Source organism: Stylophora pistillata, chromosome 14, assembly GCF_964205215.1.
Source record: "Stylophora pistillata chromosome 14, jaStyPist1.2, whole genome shotgun sequence".
Classification (NCBI taxonomy): domain Eukaryota; kingdom Metazoa; phylum Cnidaria; class Anthozoa; order Scleractinia; family Pocilloporidae; genus Stylophora; species Stylophora pistillata.
The window spans coordinates 14,093,664-14,111,338 of NC_142532.1; the positions used below are offsets into that span (position 1 = coordinate 14,093,664).

General features: G+C 37.9%; 1 protein-coding gene and 1 pseudogene across 6 annotated transcripts in view; both read left to right on the forward strand.

The window, feature by feature from the left end:
* The window catches only part of LOC148716670 (uncharacterized), a 65,719-nt pseudogene extending 60,958 nt beyond the window's left edge, over positions 1-4,761 (forward strand).
* The window catches only part of LOC148716672 (uncharacterized), a 53,607-nt gene extending 40,151 nt beyond the window's left edge, over positions 1-13,456 (forward strand). Inside the window, exons 1-6 of one of the 6 annotated variants that reach the window (XM_088744344.1) lie at positions 8,385-8,535; positions 9,918-9,981; positions 10,182-10,240; positions 10,606-10,960; positions 11,884-12,021; positions 12,464-13,456. In XM_088744344.1, the coding sequence (XP_088600470.1) occupies positions 10,651-10,960; positions 11,884-12,021; positions 12,464-12,939 (924 nt within the window). In that variant the 5' untranslated portion in view covers positions 8,385-8,535; positions 9,918-9,981; positions 10,182-10,240; positions 10,606-10,650 and the 3' untranslated portion in view covers positions 12,940-13,456. Of the gene's footprint in view, positions 1-8,384; positions 8,541-9,917; positions 10,241-10,605; positions 10,961-11,883; positions 12,022-12,463 lie in introns of those variants that run through there. The other 5 variants (XM_088744343.1, XM_088744348.1, XM_088744345.1 and 2 more) reach the window with 5 other exon arrangements.
* Positions 13,457-17,675: the final 4,219 nt, after the last annotated feature.

A 17,675-nucleotide genomic window follows, 5' to 3' on the forward strand; every position in this document is an offset into this window, starting at 1 on the left:
CTTTGTAATGTAGTGAGACCACAAAGGCACACCACAAGGCTTAAAAACACACGCTTTATTCCAAACACACGTAGTACATCACTCTTCACTTTCCCGCTCTCGCACACAATTTTAAGTTCCCGGATATATTTGCGAACTACCGTTGTCCTAATACACTGCAAATGTCCTCTTGATTGTCCTCCAATCGCAGTCGAGAATGCGAGAGATTGCTCCTAATGACATTGAATACCCTTGCTTGGTGAATGTCACCACAATAAAGTCAATTATTTCTAGTTGGAAGTCAAGGACATTAAAAACATTTATCTCCTCACTCACTCAACTTTACATCTGGAAAAAAAACTATTCTCTTTGAAATTCGACCCGCATACCTGTTTACACAAATGTGAAGAATTTTGCGATTTTTACCTTTAAAGGCCACCAATTCCAACTTGAATGTAACATGTATGTATCTTTCTTTCGATGATCTTCTTTTTCTAGGGCTTGTTTTTGGGAAAAGATGATTTCTAACAATTTTCTGCGAATTGTCTTTGCTTTTCCGAGTGTATAGGTACGCATAACACGCAGGTATCAAGCAATGGGTTAAAGAACTTAAATTTTTGCAATATGTAGATAATGACAACTCAGCCTGTGGACCATGTTAATGAAATAAAATGATATTCCCAGTTTTAATTACAGTACCAGGAAAAACCCCTTAACAATCTATATTATTTTATCGTATTGTTATTTTACACTTTCTTTTACTACAGAACACTTCAAAATGGATCCATCAGAACATTTGAGCTAAAAAAGAACAAAAGATCCTCTTGCTTGGTCCGCATACAAAAATTTCCACCGCGAAGTTAAGAGAGAAATCCGAATGGCGGAAAAAGAGTTCGTTTCACAGCAAAATTCAATACAACAAGAATAATAGTAACAGCATGTATAAGGCAATTCGAAGTTGTATTCCAAAAAAATCTCAATCAAAGACGACTTTTTCAAAGGACAGCGAAGTTGTTGCTAATAAATTCAATAATTTTTTTTGCATCCGTGGGCAAGAACACAGCCGAGAAAGTCAATTCAATGGCAGAGCAATTTAAACATGACATTAATGACAATAGCAATGTCTTTGTCCCTAAAGAATATCCGGAGTTAGAACAATTTTCATTTAACGATTGTGTGAGTTGTGATCAAGTGGAAGTTGAAGTTGAAGTTCATTTATTTGTTTAAGCAGGTTGATTAAGTTGGAAGTTGAAGTTGAAGCTCATTTATTTGTTTAAGCAGGTCCCGTCTCCTGCCCCAACCCTGCAGGAGACGGAACCTCCACTTATTCTTCCCTATCCGAGAAGGCTAGAATATCTAACCATTTCTTGATGTTATAGAAGGTAGCAAATTCTACTCAATTATTTTAAGAATTTAAGACCTTGAGTGTTGGTCCGGCCGGGGCTCGAACCCTCGACCTCCCGCACTACAGTCCAGCGCTCTATCCATTGAGCTAACCGGGAGGCTATGTGTTATTTTCTCTATGTCATCAAATAAAGCTCCTGGAATCGACAAAATTCCCATGTATGTTATCAAAGATTGCCTACCGTCCATACTGCTATTAGTCACTTCAATTGTTAATGCCACATTTAAATCATCTCAGTTTCCGATCGACTGGAAAAAAGCTGAAGTTGTTCCTATTTTAAAGGACGGTGACCCAGAAATTCCAAGTAATAATCGGCCCATCTCGCTTTTGCCAATACTATCTAAAGTTTGCGATAGGGCCGCCCATGACCAACTCACCTCATATTTGTCGATTAATCAACGACTGAGTTCTAAACAAATGGGGAATACGAAATGGAACTCAAATGAAACTACTGTTATCCTTACAACTGATTCCAATAGGAAGGTATTGACAAAAAGAAACTTTCTGCAATTTTTCTACTCGATTTCAGTAAAGCCTTTGATTCCATCAACCACAATGCTCTTATAGCAAAGCTACAGGACGCTGGGCTTTCGGCCCAAGCCATTAAGTGGTTCAACAGCTATCTGTCTCCTCGATATCAAACCGTTAGGATTGACTCTGTCTACTCTGACTTCCTACCACTGTCCTGCGGTGTGCCCCAGGGGAGTAGTCTGGGTCCACTTCTCTTCAATATTTATATTAACGGCCTTTCAAGTATTACCACATCTTGTAGCACTCAATGCTATGTGGATGATACTAAACTACTCTTGACGTTCAGCCTTGACAATAAAGAAAATGCCATCCGCAAGCTTAATGATGACCTAAGTAAAATATCTACCTGGACATTTGCGAACTTTCTTTTACTAAATCCCGAAAAAAACAATCTTGTCATCTTTGGAAGTAGAGCAATGACAGCCAAAGTTGGAGACTTCCGTCTAACACTCTTGGGAAAAGAGCTCCTGCCTGTCGATTGTGCCAAGGACTTGGGAGTGATGCTTGACTCAAACCTTACATACAGAGATCATGTGGAGTCAACATTTGCTAGTTGCATGTCCAGGCTGGGACAAATCAACCGTGTGAAGCATGCATTCAACAAAGATACATTAAAAATCCTGATAAATGCGTTAGTTTTCAGCAAACTGTATTAATGCTCCAACGTATGGTGTAACAGCACTGAAAATAATTTAAATAGAATCCAAGCTGTACAAAATTTCGCTGGCCGTATTTTATGCGACAAAAAGAAATACGACCATATTACACCAATTCTTAAACAATTGTTCTGGATACCAATAAGACAACAACTGTGCTACCGTAATGCAACTCTGGCTTTCAAATGCATGACTGGGTGCGCGCCTGAGGCCCTGACTTCACTTTTTGTTCAAAGATAAAAAATCTCAACACGTTCGACAAGGAACTCACAGAAACTACAGATCCCACTTTGCAAGACAGCAACCGGTCAAAGATCTTTCCACTATAGAACTCTTAGCCTCTGGAACGGTCTGGATACAGAACTGAAACTTGCTGCGAACATTGACATGTTTAAAAGAAAACTCAAATCTTTCCTTATTTCTGAAGTTTTGAAATCTGATTAGTACTTCTGATTAGAATATATATATTTTTTTAACCGATCGTGTACATATGTTTTTATATATATTCTTAGATTAGATTATATTAGATGTTGTGATTATATAATTTTATTTGAATGTATAGTCAGTAATTTATATATTGTTCCTGAAAAGCCCCATTGGGGAGGCGGCAATAAAGTATGTATGTATGTACTTCAGAATATGTTATATCGCCTTCAACTTCATTCCGAAACGACTAAGGGGAATCTTCAGACAAGAATGAGATTTCCGCTACAAAGGAAGCTTGGGAGGATGGGAAAATACGCCAAGGAATGGTCAGGACTTCTATATGAAAGAGTCCAAGAAAAGTCATAAGAAAAATGCTCGTTACCTGGCGACAATACAGTATGGGAAAACAGAAGAATGGGATTGTAGTTGCTAATTTCTTGCCCTTTTGTTCTCGGATAGCATTGGTTCAAAGATTAGCGCTGCCATCAGAAAAGATATCGATAACCTTCGTGAAGTCAGAAATGACATTGTTCATATCGGATAGGCAACAATTACTGACACTGAGTTTCAGAATTACATAGAAAGAGTTTTAAGGCTGCATATTGCGCCTGATGAATTCTGACGTCCGATCTCACCTTAACTGATTGTAAAGCGCGACTGATTATCTATATAGTAGTTTGCGCTATATAAATGTTGAATTATTATTATTATTATTATTAAATGCTCTCAACTCCTTGAGTCTTCCAATCTCTCACATCAAAACCATAAAAAATCAGAAAAGTTTTCCTACAGCAGAAGTCAACAATTTGAAGGCAAAGGCTGCAAATCTCCAAACAGAACTACAGCAAGCAAAGTCTGATTTCCAAAATTAAACGCAACAGATGCAATCAAAGACACAGAAGACGAAAATCTAGCGGTTACCTCTGAATTGAAAGAGGAACACGATAAGATGAAAATTCGAGAAGAACAAGTAAAATGTCTACCACAACAAATCAACTCTAAAGTCAAGTCTTTTTGTCATCTCACTTTTACGCCACCTCACGAAATCATTCCGCGAAAAGAAGGCGTCACAAGAATTACGGGAAAAATGAAAGAAAAATGAAAGAAAAATGAAAGAAACTTGATGCTGATGTAGCATCAAGTTACAACAACTTGGGCAATGTTTAAAGAGGCCTCGGAAAGTACAGTGAAGCAAAGAATACCACGAGAAAGCACTTTTTATAAGGAAAAAGATATACGATGAGGAACATGCTGATGTAGCATTAAGTTATAAAAACTTGGCCACTGTTTCCAGTAACCTCGGAAAGTACAATGAAGCAAAATAATGCTAGGAGAAAGCACTTTTTATCAGAAAAAAAGATTTACGACCAGGAACATGCTGATGTAGCATCAAGTTACGACAACATGGGCAATGTTTACAGAGGCCTCGGAAAGTACAATGAAGCAAAAGAATACCATGAGAAAGCCCTTTTCATCAGAAAAAAGATTTACGACCAGGAACATGCTGATGTAGCATCAAGTTATAACAACTTGGGCACTGTTTACAGTAACCTCGGAAAGTACAATGAAGCAATAGAATACTACGAGAAAGCACTTGTCATCAGAAGAAAGATTTACGACGAGGAGCATGCTCATGTAGCAATAATTTATAACAACTTGGGCACTGTATACAGTAGCCTCGGAAATTACAATGAAGCAAAAGAATACCACGAGAAAGCACATTTCAACACAAAAAGATTTACGTCGAGAAATGTGCTGATGTAGCACTAAGTTACAACAACTTCGACAAAGTCGTAATTGCTATTCTGGCCGTAAATGGCCAAAATCAGTAAATCCCTTTGGTTTTACTGTGCAGCAAAATGCACCATAGGCATTACGCAGCACTTTTTAATTGGCGCAAAGCAATGTGGTGGACATAGCTTGGGAATGAGGCTGAGTCTTGGCATCGAGTGTCAGTCAGGCTTAAAACGCTGGGCCGATAACCAAGCTTGTTACAGTTTCACTTATCTTTAGAGCGAACTTAAATATATCTATTTAAAGCACAAACCTAATACTGTGAATCGCTTCTATTGTTATCGTATTGATCAGAACAACAACTCTTGGGAACAGTAAAAGTTCACTCGCTGATTGTTTAAATTCGATTAATTAATACGAATGTCTTATGTAAGCAATGGCGATTAAATCCATCAATAGATAATACAGCGGACGAAACAACTTTACTTTTCTGACCAAAAAAAGTAAAAAGAATTGTGGAAGTCACTGCCACCTAACTTTGATTTCATCCAGTCATGAAATGCCTTCTGCAATATATCGTTCCGAGGCAAAAAAAAAAAAAAAACTTCAGAAGTTTGTAATTAGATGAAAGCAGGAGAAATCCTTGTGAACAAAGTCATCGCCTTCAAATGCAAATCTTTATCGAGCGACCCCGCATTCCTCTGGCATCAACTTGTTCCTAAGTCTTAATCTCCATAACTCTCCATGTTAACAAATAATGAAAAGCAGTCGACAGCGATTTTGCTAATACAGCAAAGCCTTCAATTCGAACCAATTCAGTTCAATCCGCTGAACCGCAAATCCGGCCAAAATATAGGCTCCGTGTGGTTTCTTGTTCAGTAACAGATACTTGCATCAAAATATTCTTCCATATAATTCTGCAGTAGATAGCTCTATTTTATCTCCAACAGCCTCTGGACAAAGATATTTGCCAGTCTCCGTTCTTCGAACAAGTGAAAAGAGATTGAACGAAGAGAAAAGTATCGTTTTTCAATGCATATTAATTTGAGCTTCTTAATTGGTTGTTGCCCATCTGGACTTTGCCCTGTGCATGCAAAATACGTGATAAAATGCAGATTATTTACATGGAATTAACACGCAATGGCCGGGGTAGAGTTCAAGGTAGCTAAAAGGAAATTATATTGCTAGAAAACGTCTAAGCACGTGAGAGTTGCGTGGAAAATCGACCGACTGCACCATTATGTTCCTTGTGCAATATTTTGCAGTGAGGTGGAATTATGTCATAAAATCTACGTTGTTTACTGGAAAAAGGCATTTCATCTTAAAGTCTAGTCCATACTGATAGCAACTTTTTGAACAAATTGAGCTTTTCGACAAAATACAATTAAAATCCATTTTTTCTTGTAATACTAATATCAGCGGCACGGCTGATATTATGTGGTCGCAAGCATGATCACGTTACTCCTTTACTGAGGGAACTGCACTGGCTCCCCGTGGAGCATAGGATTATTTTTAAAATATTATTTTTTACTTTTAAAGCTTTAAATAATTCATGCCCTAGTTATATCAGTGACTTGTTAGAAACTCATAAGCCAACTACGTCTTTGCGATCATCGTGTAAGAACTTGTTAGTGATTCCTCGCTCCAAGTTGAAATCTTATGGCGATCGCGCCTTTTCCGTCTCTGCACCTAAGCTGTGGAATGACATTCCTGAAACCATAAAATGTAGTATAGATATTAACAATTTTAAGCGTAATCTCAAAACTTATCTTTTTAAGCGTTATTTTAATGAATGATTACGTTTGATTATTATTTTACTTTTTACCTTGATTGTGAAGCGCCTTAGAGCTTTTGGATAGGGCGCTATATAAATTGTCATTTATTTATTATTATTTATTACTTAATATACTTCATAAGATGTATTTTTAACCGAGAATATTTTATAGTTATCTTACTCTGCCGGTGAACATGATATTACATGATTTAAGCACACACTATGATGGCGGATCGCTAAAACAGAAATATTTTTGTGTTCCTTGGAGAAGGCTCGCCTTTTTTCTTATTGATAAACTTAAGAATGCTTTTCTGGTGAAGGCCAGCTTTTTGAAAAGTTGAATTTAACGTTCTTGATCTTTTATTAACGCATTTTCGATAAAAACAAGCGATAATTGTTAAGATATTGTGTTGTTTTATTTAAGTTAGTGCTATTCTTTCTTGGTTAAAGATGAAACATATACAAGCCTGTCGACATGAAAGAAAAGCTTTTAAAACATGCTGCGGGTGCAAGTCCTATGGTGTAAACTAGGGACTTTAAGCAAACTACGACGGCGACGGCAACGAGCGCGTGGGAAAACAACAGATTTCATTGGCAGAACAATAGCCCAGCACGTGCGTTTCAAAACTTTGTACATTTCTTAGCAGTCCTTTGTAAAACAACAACGTCAAATCACCAAAATATGCGTCGTCTGCGAAGCGAAACCGCGGCGGCAAATTATTTTAATTTACATTTGGAACTCAACGCTACATTCATGTGTTATGTTGAGTTTGAGGTCTGGCGCCTTAGACGGTAAATTCATGCAGCAATTTTGGAAATTCTAACTAAACGTATAAAGTCATTTTTAATCGACTTCTTCCGTGGCGTTGCCGTCCTGACTGCTTAAAGTCCCTAGCTACGTAAGCACGGCCGTACGTAATATCATGGTTCACAAAACATAAAGATAGACCTTTTGAGGCTCAAATTAAAAATTGAATAAGCTAAATAAAACTCGTTTCGAAAAGCAATAAACATGTATGTAGCTCTTTCAGGCAACAAAGTTAGTTTTGGAGTTAACGACACTGCCGCTTATTTATTTATTTTTTTCTCAGTGTAAAGAATTTATTGGCTGAATCCTTCTGTGTTACAAGGCTCAATATTCCGTAAGGCTCTAAATCTCCGGGTCCTCCGGTTTTCGTCCCTCCGCAAAATTCAACTTTTAATTCCAATTCGATCTGGAAACAGTGGACAAAGAAGTTGTAAAATAAGCTCCTGGGCGGTGCCGAGGAAATAGGGTGAGCATGCTTAATTACCCAACTTGTAAAATTTCTCTAATGCATGAAGTCTTTTATTGTTAGGCGAAACGCGTTTGAGATTAGGAAAAGTGTTGACAAGTGTCAAATAGTTTCGTGGACTTCTTCTCTTTAAAAACAAAAACACACTGGACCGCCTTTAGAGAGACTAGTTCATGAAGTCTACTCGCCCTCCGACAGCTTACTTTATTATAAAGTACAATAATCTATTATCATGAAGTCTGACTGCTTACTTCATTACAAAGAACGATAGTCTGTTATCAAAAATTGCTACAGCTTTTTTATTAGGAAGAGCGACAAGTCTTATTGACGGCTAAGTGCTACAGTTATTACAAAGTGCGACAGAACACTCGTCTAAGCCAGCTTAGGCGCAGCGATTTGTAAGAGGAAAAACGAAAAGAATACCTTTTGTAAAGTTTTTTTGACCTCTCTGTGCTTTCAGTATAGCGTTTGGCTAATAAACATGCAGGAATAATTTAGATTTCTGGCAGAATTTATAAACAAACATAAGAAAGATGTTAAAACATGTTGACCTGACAGAAAAGCTCTTGGGGCTAGCCATTAGGTGCAATGAATATTGCATGAGAAAGAAATAGAGAGACAAGCAGGAAGCTGGAGAATAGAATCCAAAATCAAGAAAAAACATCGCATGTTTCGTGTGATAAAGTACTCATAACTGTTCCATCACTGAAATTAGTAAAACCCACCCTAAATTTAAAGACATATTTCTGAGCTGAGGTAAGGTAAGGAAAGATATATTTATTGCACTTTTAAGATCATTTGATCGCATGAGAACTTTCTTTCCTTTATTCCTTTGAGTAAGCTTTCCATAAAAATGCAAAGTTATAGCATATAATGTTTGGTTTACTGTCAATAATTATTTGGAGACTGTGGTAATTTGCAAAAATTATCATCGGACAGTTAGACAAATTTGCGATTTTGTCCAGCGTGCGTTTATCAAGTACGTTGCGCGCTGGAAGTTGGGACAGGACGAGAAAAGCGTAAGAGTTGCTCGAGGTGCAGCTGAAAACAACCTTATCTTCTTGAATGCTCTATAACATACATAGCTGACACAATCTGGGCACGAAAAAGAGCGTTCTAGTTCAGTTGTCGAGTTTGCCAGAAAATATCTTGTTATCCAAAAACTTAGACAGGTAAAAACAAGCGATATAATATCCCGACGTTTCGGTGACTTCATGACACCATTAGCAAGGGTACCAATGAAAATAAAATTAACAATCAAACAATCAATCATATCCTTTTATTTAAACACGATGGGGTTTAACGCGGGGGGCTTGTGGAGTCGTGTGAATATGATTACAATAACAATAAGATTAGTGTCCCTTAAAATCACTCTACAAAATATACAGTACGAATAATAAAAATGATTTACATTATTCATCTCTAAGTAAATTGACTACAGCGTTTAAAACATAAAAATAGTTAAGAGCATTTAAAATCTTGGTAGTGCCTGGGTAGTGACTGGACTGACTGTGCGCTAAAATCGAGATCCTTAAAATAAGAGTCTTTCTTCACTTTGCGATAAAAAACTGAAAACTGGTCTATGAAATGTTACGAGACAGCGTTCCAGAGTATAGCGCCTCTATAGCTAATGGAGTTTTTAAGAAACTGCGAGTTAAATCGCGGGACAATTATATTATTACTCCTTCGAAAATTGTATGTGGTGCATGTTTTGTTTGGTAAGTATGACAGAGCCGTAGGTGCTTCACTTATAAACAAATGCGAGCTTAAGAGTAACAACTAATTTACATAGGGGAGGTAGCTACACAAATACTTTAGCACGGATGGAATCCGTTTGCACGCTCAAACTCGGTGTTAATTTTTGGATGTAAAGCATCTCCTTGACAAGACAATCAAATTTGTTTATGCACTTCTTGAGAACTTTGAAACAGCTAAGAAGGTCCTCAGGGACAGCACCTGCGTGGTCGTTGTCGTAGTGCTTGCGTACTGAAGATGGGCTGCTCTTGACTATCCACGCGGGCATATAAATGCCCGCGTGTGTAACCAACGTAGCACCCTGTATTACACAGGTTACATTTAAATTGGTACACTACACACTGTTGATTAACCAGCTGTGGTTTGGTCTCACATTCTTTAAGGTCTTGACCAATTTTCCGACTGACAAATTCGGGCTGGATTGTGGTTTGGAGCTTAATGGTTTGGGTAAGCTTTACATAACAAAACCTTCTTATGGCATATATAATACTTCGTTTTGTATTGATTTTTATTTGGAGGCCCCAGTAATTTAAAAACCAACAATCATCGACTGACTTTAAGGTTCTATCAAGATCTGACCCTAAAATTTCTTCTGGTTGTTTTGAATTACTATTGTTTTTCCACCTGAACAATGTACAAATCTTTAGAAACAGAAACAGAAACAGAAATAAAGATTAAAGATCATCTCATATCCCTTCTAAAGTAGGTAAGAAGATAACGTATAAGGTTGTCAGTTATGCAAACTGTTTATTACCCAAGTAGCATTATTAATAACCCAAGTATATATTCAAGCAGCACATTGATAAACATTTATAATCTCGGATCATTCAATGAACTCTTACTGCACACACCTAGGATACAGGGTTTGCGAACCTTCTGTAAATGCAGTTTTATCATGTAGTGTTTTGTATTTTCTTATATTGTAGTGTCACATCTTTGTGCTGCCAATGATTAGTTTCTCAAAATCTCGATTGGAACACGGTCATTTCTTCAAGTAGAGTAAATTGACGTATTTAATTGACTCAAAACTCATATATAAGTTCATCTTTGGAGAGTTAACAATGCTTATAGGTACTTAGTCTGTACGCAGCAAAAGCCACCCACAGTCACCTCAGAATGAATCCAAAGTTGTGGCTTACTATCATGTTTCTGATTTCCCGGATTGGTATACTTGACGCTATTGGTCAGTGTCATGAGCAGGAACAATCAATTGGTGGAATGAACCTAAGAGGTCACATGTTTAAAGTGTATCGGGTTGGGTTGCCTGAGTGTTATTTCCGGTGTGAGGAAGAAGTCACGTGTCAGAGTTACAATGTGGTTGTTGGTCAAAACATCTGCGAACTGAACGATCGCACTAAGGAAGCAACACCAGAAGATTTTATTCCAGATAAACGGCGATTTTACATGAAACGTTCTATAAACAGAGGTACGCTTGAAGTTCCCTCAACTAGCTTTTTGCACTTGCGATTCTGCGGGGCAGACTTTTTTCCCTTTTTTTTTTAAATCTGCACGATTAGAGAAATCTCAAATTTCAGAGGTATACACTATTTCAAGATAGAACTTTCAAGCCTTAGGATGATCTGATGAATATGAATATAGTTTATATCTGACCACTTGCAGCCCAGAGGCTGAATAACGGGTGCAGTGTAAGGTTGAGAACAGACGCCAGCATATCAGGCGCCTCTGGCAGCCGCTTCAGTCTATTGATCTCACTTTCCCATCCACCCCACCCCAGGGGAGGACATCCATCACACAGTAATCTCGTGTGTTGGAAATTAACGTCTCCTACTCCAACCTTGCAGGAGACGGGACCTCCATTTATTCGTCCTTATCCGAGAAGACTAGAATATATAACCATTTCTTGATGTTCTAGAAAGGTAGCAAATTCTTCTCAATTATTTTAAGACCTTGAGTGTTGGTTGAGCCGGGGCTCGAACCCTCGACCTCCCGTACAAAATTCCAGCACTCTATCCATTGAGCTAACCGGGAGGCGGTTGATTTCTGTGATAGTTTCATAGTTTGTAAGATTTTTGAACTAGAAGGACAGATGTAGAAGTGACATTCCGGAATCGCAACAGCAGTGTGATATTGACAATGGTCCCACAATAATACCGAAACGTTGGCCTGTGTGTCTGTGTCATTGTTATTGATTACCATCTTATTTCTTAGATCGAATCGAATCAGCACCGTTTTCATTTCTACCTGCTTTTATACAGGCAGGGAAAGTGCAAGCCCTTTTTCCTATCCTGTTGTTCCTTATCAGTTACTGAAATCACATATTGAATTCCCGAATCCCCGAATTACATGATAATTTAAACTGCTTATGTGAAATATTTTTTACCGACTTAGTTCCCCTCGGATCTATCAAAGAACTTTCAGCCGATACTTGCGGTGAGATCAAAGCGAGTGAAGGCGACGAGATGGCTGATGGAAAATACTGGATTAACTCTGGAGAGAAAAGCGAGGTCATCGAGGCTTATTGTGAAGGTAAATTGTTTCATTGGATTGTTTGAATCATTTTTCACCCAACTGCCTCCATAACGTGTTCTTTTATCCTGACTGTTTTTTTTAAACTTACAAAAACATCATCTTGGGGCAATGTTTTTGCAATATAGTGAATTGAAACGAAAAGGGTTTGTTTTTAGTAATTCCAATAAAAAGATAAATTCGGAGAAGATGAGTCATTGACACGAATCGTTCTCTCCCTTACACAAAATTGTTTTTATCGGCGAATGCGAATGGATTGAACCAAATAATAAGATCACGACGCCGAAAATGACGTTGGTTGACCCTTTTTGTTATCATGCAATTGGCTGTTAGTTACCATTCGCAACATTAATTGACTTTCAGTAGCTTTATAGATAATACAGTTGAACTTTCAATACTTTCTACCTATCCTATTAGTCTTATCCCTATTATTAAATCTTAGGGAGCTGGCAAAAGATAAATGGTGAAGAACTCGTCTGCTTTGGAGCCAAAGATAATTTGTATGGCTCCTTCAATATGAAAAAGAGTGGACGAGTAAAGACAATGAAGCTTATTCACAGATCAGGGTCGGTGCGCTGCAACCATGTCACTAATGCATCCTACTGGGGCTGCACCTGGCCAACATATGGAGAAAATTTGATGACAATCATTACAGATGCCAGTAAGAAACCTGTCTTGCCGCCTGCTGAAGAGTTGAAAGCTTTCATTTCCGGAGGGTTTGACAACAAAATTCATTTTTACAGTCTTGCTGGATATCACCATAATTCAACCGAGCTGGTTTTTCGCAACCTCAGCAAACCTTTGTCTGTTTTGAGCAACCAAGAGATGCAGATATGGTACGGACAGGATTTGATAGATCTTGGAGAGGAAGACAACAGTGGTACAACTTGTGTTGATGTGTATGCATGGTATGGGTGAGTCTGCCGACTGGAGACATTGCATTCGATCAATTTAAAACGTAGAAGAAAAGCACTAGATTACAAACAAACACCACTCATGAACAAGAACCCAAGTAGGATTTTTAAGAAGACAAACCTATTCGAATCAATGTTTGAAGACTGCTATTTCTTTGTTTTATACCCAAGAACCGACAATAAGTTTTACTTAGTTTTAGTATAGTACACTGCCTTGGTTATTATTCTTCCAGTGCAATTTTAACTTTATTACAAGGTTTCATTTCACTAAGTACATGTAGTCAGTGAACGCTTCAGGCTTTTTTCCTAAGGAGAACAGCTCTACGTTGATTTTAAAACGTAAGAGCAAAATGTTAGAAGACAAATAAAACGAGAATCCAAGTAACATATTTTAGAAAGACAAACGTTAGACTGCATTAAGATAATGAGTAAATTATAGTTTAAGTTTGTTTCAATGTTTAAAGACTGTTATGTCCTTACTCTATACCCGAAATTAAAGAGAAAGACAGTGGTGATCAGAATGGTTTTTATCACTGACAGTATGACCATCCATTTTTTTAGGTGTGGTAGTTTTTTCAGCCAATTAGGTGTTCCTAGCTGTAGTATAGTGCTCTCGCTTAGCATTAATAGTCAGTGAAATTGTAACTCAATCAGAATATTCAGCTTCAATAAATTCAGGCCGATAGGTGCTTATTTATTGTGGGTGTCAAACTCTAGCTCGCCGGATTAAAAAAAAAATAAAGAAAAGAAAGATAAAAGAAAGCGAAAAAAGACAGACACATGGTGGAGAACTAAAAAAATCAAAGGGAAAAACAAAAACCCTCCTGAAAACAGTTTCCTCACTCCCGTGAACCAAGACTATTTTCTTCTATAAACCCTCTAAAGGTATTCTGGATCATCGAAGCCAGGAAAAACACCCTTGATGACAAGCATCCATGTCTAAATCAGGTTCGATCCAATGGTACTTAGTTTTTTTTTAACGAACTGATGCAGTTTTCAAAAACTATTAGTTAAAGATGAAAGATATCTTTCTGTAAAAGTATAGGGCTGAGTGGAGTTTAATTCAGTCTGTATCTATACGAGCAGAACAACTTAAACTGACAATCGACGAACGAAGTTAAACAAATGACCAATTCAAAATATCGTCGTCCAATCAGAAAAGGGCAACTGCGTGAAGGTTTCTGGCTGGCACTTGAGAATCTTGCTACACATCCCGGACGCTCTAATACTGTGGGATTTTGATTTTCTTCGAGGGCTAGCTCCGGTCCGTTTGGATGAATTTTCGATTGGAATGTTGGAGGACAATTGTGAATCTTTTGACCTTAATGCTGCGAAGTTTGAAAGCGGAGCGATGCGATTTTGCAGGAGAAAAATCGCTTGGGCGCTGGAAGTCTTTCAAAACAAGGATTCCACCCCTGTCTATCTTTTAATACGTTACATTAACGACGAACTCAAACTTATTCAAAATCGCTCAAAAAATCATTTTTGAAGCAAAAGGACGACTATACACCACAGGTAAAGTATTTCATACTTCACCAGGTCCATTTAGCTAATATTGCTCTTCTCTCAGGACTAATAATTAACAACAATCAGATGAAAAATACGTAAACTTCACATCGATATTTCCTTAGTGAACTCAAGAGTGAATAAAAAAAATGCTAAATACTTTGTGTTTTGACTCTATTCGGAACAAAATCTCATCTCGTGCTAGCTAAGGAAAACATACGTTAAGAATACCATTCTTCCAGTTCCTCAGAGATAAAAGCTGATAGAAAACAAGTAAGAAACTTCGCAACAAACTTCTAACCATTAGCGTGACAGGTAATGCTCATTTTTCGCGTTCAATCATCGGCTACTCGTGATCGTTCACTGTCAACGTTTTTAAGTATGCCATTGAGATGTCCAAATTTTCTAGCTTTTCTTAAGAGAGGATAGTCCTCGCTTTTCTTTATTTTGATGAAGAGCAAGACTTGTTCTTATCTTACTGGTCAAAATTCCACTGTATATTTGTATATATACCCTTAGAAGTTTAAAACACCCCGCCCTGTGAAATGGCGTCACAAAGGGTGAATTTATTCCCAGATTTATATTTGATACGATCAATTTCCCCGTCGATATTGTTGTGGATCAAGTATATGCTTTATCTTTTAAAAATGATCCTTTGCTACAGGACGCGTTTTCTGAGAAAAGCGTTCCTTTGTTTCAGATTATCCGCGCTTTGAAAATGAAGTTAGTTTAAAGATTTCAATTCGGGACGTATGCAAGACATGGATCAAAGGCTTAACGACGGACAAAACATAAAGGCCTAAGAGCTTTTGTAACAAAGTAAGCTTATTCTTCAGTGTCCGATCTGGAGATATGATTAAATATGGCAAGCGCCGTAATTAACTTTGAGCAAAGACAAAAATCCTTTGAGAGAAAACGGAAATGGACAATCCAAGGTTTCAAGGTTTTCACGCAAATTTGATTCGAAGCTTACCCATATAGAGAGTTCAAAAACAAATCGGAACAAAACAGGAATGATGGAAAATATAAACAGGTATAATTGTTAAAATACATACAAATCATGACTGTGCCAGAGCGACTGTGATCACGCTAAGATCCATTGCGGCCAGCAGAGGACGATTTCCAGTCATGGCTGTGAATCAGGTCTTAGAAATTACAGCGTCCGCCCTTCTAGTGAACTGAAATAAGAGCTTGCAATGATATCCTTTCATATGTGTTGACTGCGTGTAAGGCCACATAAGTCAAAGCTGCCTAGTTTTACGGCGCTTTCGTCCCGAGCAACTTTCATGTTCCTGGAATTCGGCTGTCGTTAATTCATAAAACACACCTCTTGAGCAGTTGGTTTTTTTTTTTCATGTGAAAAAAACTTGGTTGTTCTTTTACGCCACAACTCGGCAGGATTTCATTGATCATTTCACTTTCAGATTCCGTATTGAGACTGAAAAACCTTAGGCAAAACTGTTCAAAACTTCGATCTGCCGAATTATTTTGGTTTGTGAACTATTTCGGTTTGTGAAATTTGATGATCTGACATTTTGACAACTTTAGTCCGTGTTTAACCAATCAAAATACTTGATGTATTCTAACAAGTGTGCTTTAGGAGAGTATAGAGCATGCTTTCGATGCTGTCGTTCGCTTTTGAAATAAAGTTTCATTTGAAAATTGAAAATTAATGCGTGGGGAATTGAACGCAATCTTTGTTATAAAGTAAGGAGAAACACACTTCTTGAGTTCTTTAACCGCTTCTTAAGAGGCACTGATCGTAAATATCTAGAATCCGCCGACAGTTGCAAAATTTAGTAATTCGTTTATTTTTTCTAAAGGACCCTTTTAATGAACTTTTTTCGAAAATTATATCCAAAAGTTCTATCGCGCTTTTTTTTTCTCCGAAACATAGAAAAGTTCAAAATACGCCTAAATGACCGATGTCCCCCTTAAAGCAATGAGAAATTATGCAAATTCGGCAACTTCGCACGCTAAAACGCGATACAATCCCGCTTTTAAATTATGTGTGCTGGCAGATGGTCCTTTGATCTTTTGGAAAATATTGATTTCTTGTTATGTCGTTATGTCTTAGTCTGAATAGTGACCAGTTGAAATAAAGTACTTCGTGTCTCTTTTGCGGAGGTAAAGTAAAGGTCAACTTCAGTGGCCTATGAACAGGTCTGCCGTGTATACTTAAAAATCATAGTGTACATCATCTTAAAGCTTTATCCTTTTATCTTAATTCCTCCAATCCTCTATCTTGGTCCACCATAAGCGGCACGTCTAGATTGAAAAGAGTTTGGGCTATTTTGTCAAAATTGCAATGCGAACCCCTAGACAGCTGTCACAACCTATTAAAAAGCCTTTAAAAAGGTGTTGTATGATATATTTACAAACCAAAATATATGTCATCTTAAAGTTTTATCCTTGTAATTTAATTCCTCAAAGTTTCTTTCTTGGCCCGCCATAGGGGGCGCGTCCAGCTTTTAAAAAGTTCGGGCTAAAAACTGACAAAAATGTAATGTGATCCTTTGCGGCTGTCACGCAAGAGGTCAAGGCCAATCTTTTGTCTTGGCCAGGAATGTAACAAATACATGACCTCTTGCGTGACAGCCGTTCAACGGATCGCATTACATTTTTTGTCATTTTAGCCTGAACTCTTTGAAGGCTGAACGCGCCGCCTATGGATTGGGTCATTTTACTCTGATACAGTTGTTCAACGAACTCTCTCAGCTCCCTTTCTGCGGCGACGAATTTTGTTCTGTTTCCCTAGAAAGTCTTCTTCGGTTGACCATTCTGTAGAAGGCATTCAGGAAGGAATCAGTCTCTAATCCGAGCGCCATCTCCAAATGAACCGCCCTTGTGGCTAAGCAGTTGAGAAGATATAAGTACCGCTTTTGCGAAAAGGTCCTCCAAAGTCCTCAGTTGTTTGGGTAAATGATCGAAATGATAAGCGAAGTCTTATTTGAGGGTGAGGAGTCATAATATTCTTTTTACCATTTGCTTTTCATAACTTGCTAGAATCTTCGAAGCAATCCACTAAATTCATTTATTTCCTCTCGGTGCTCTCTGGCAAAGTAGGTAGACGTAAATTTGGTCGGTAGACTTCCGCTTTTCTGGCTGTCAACGGGTCCTACCCAGGTCCAACTGAATGGGGTTATTCTAGCAACTGTTTCGCCTGGTCTGCCTTTAACATCTTTGAATGTATGGTGTAGATCTACTTGGCCGATGCCTATTGACACGTACATG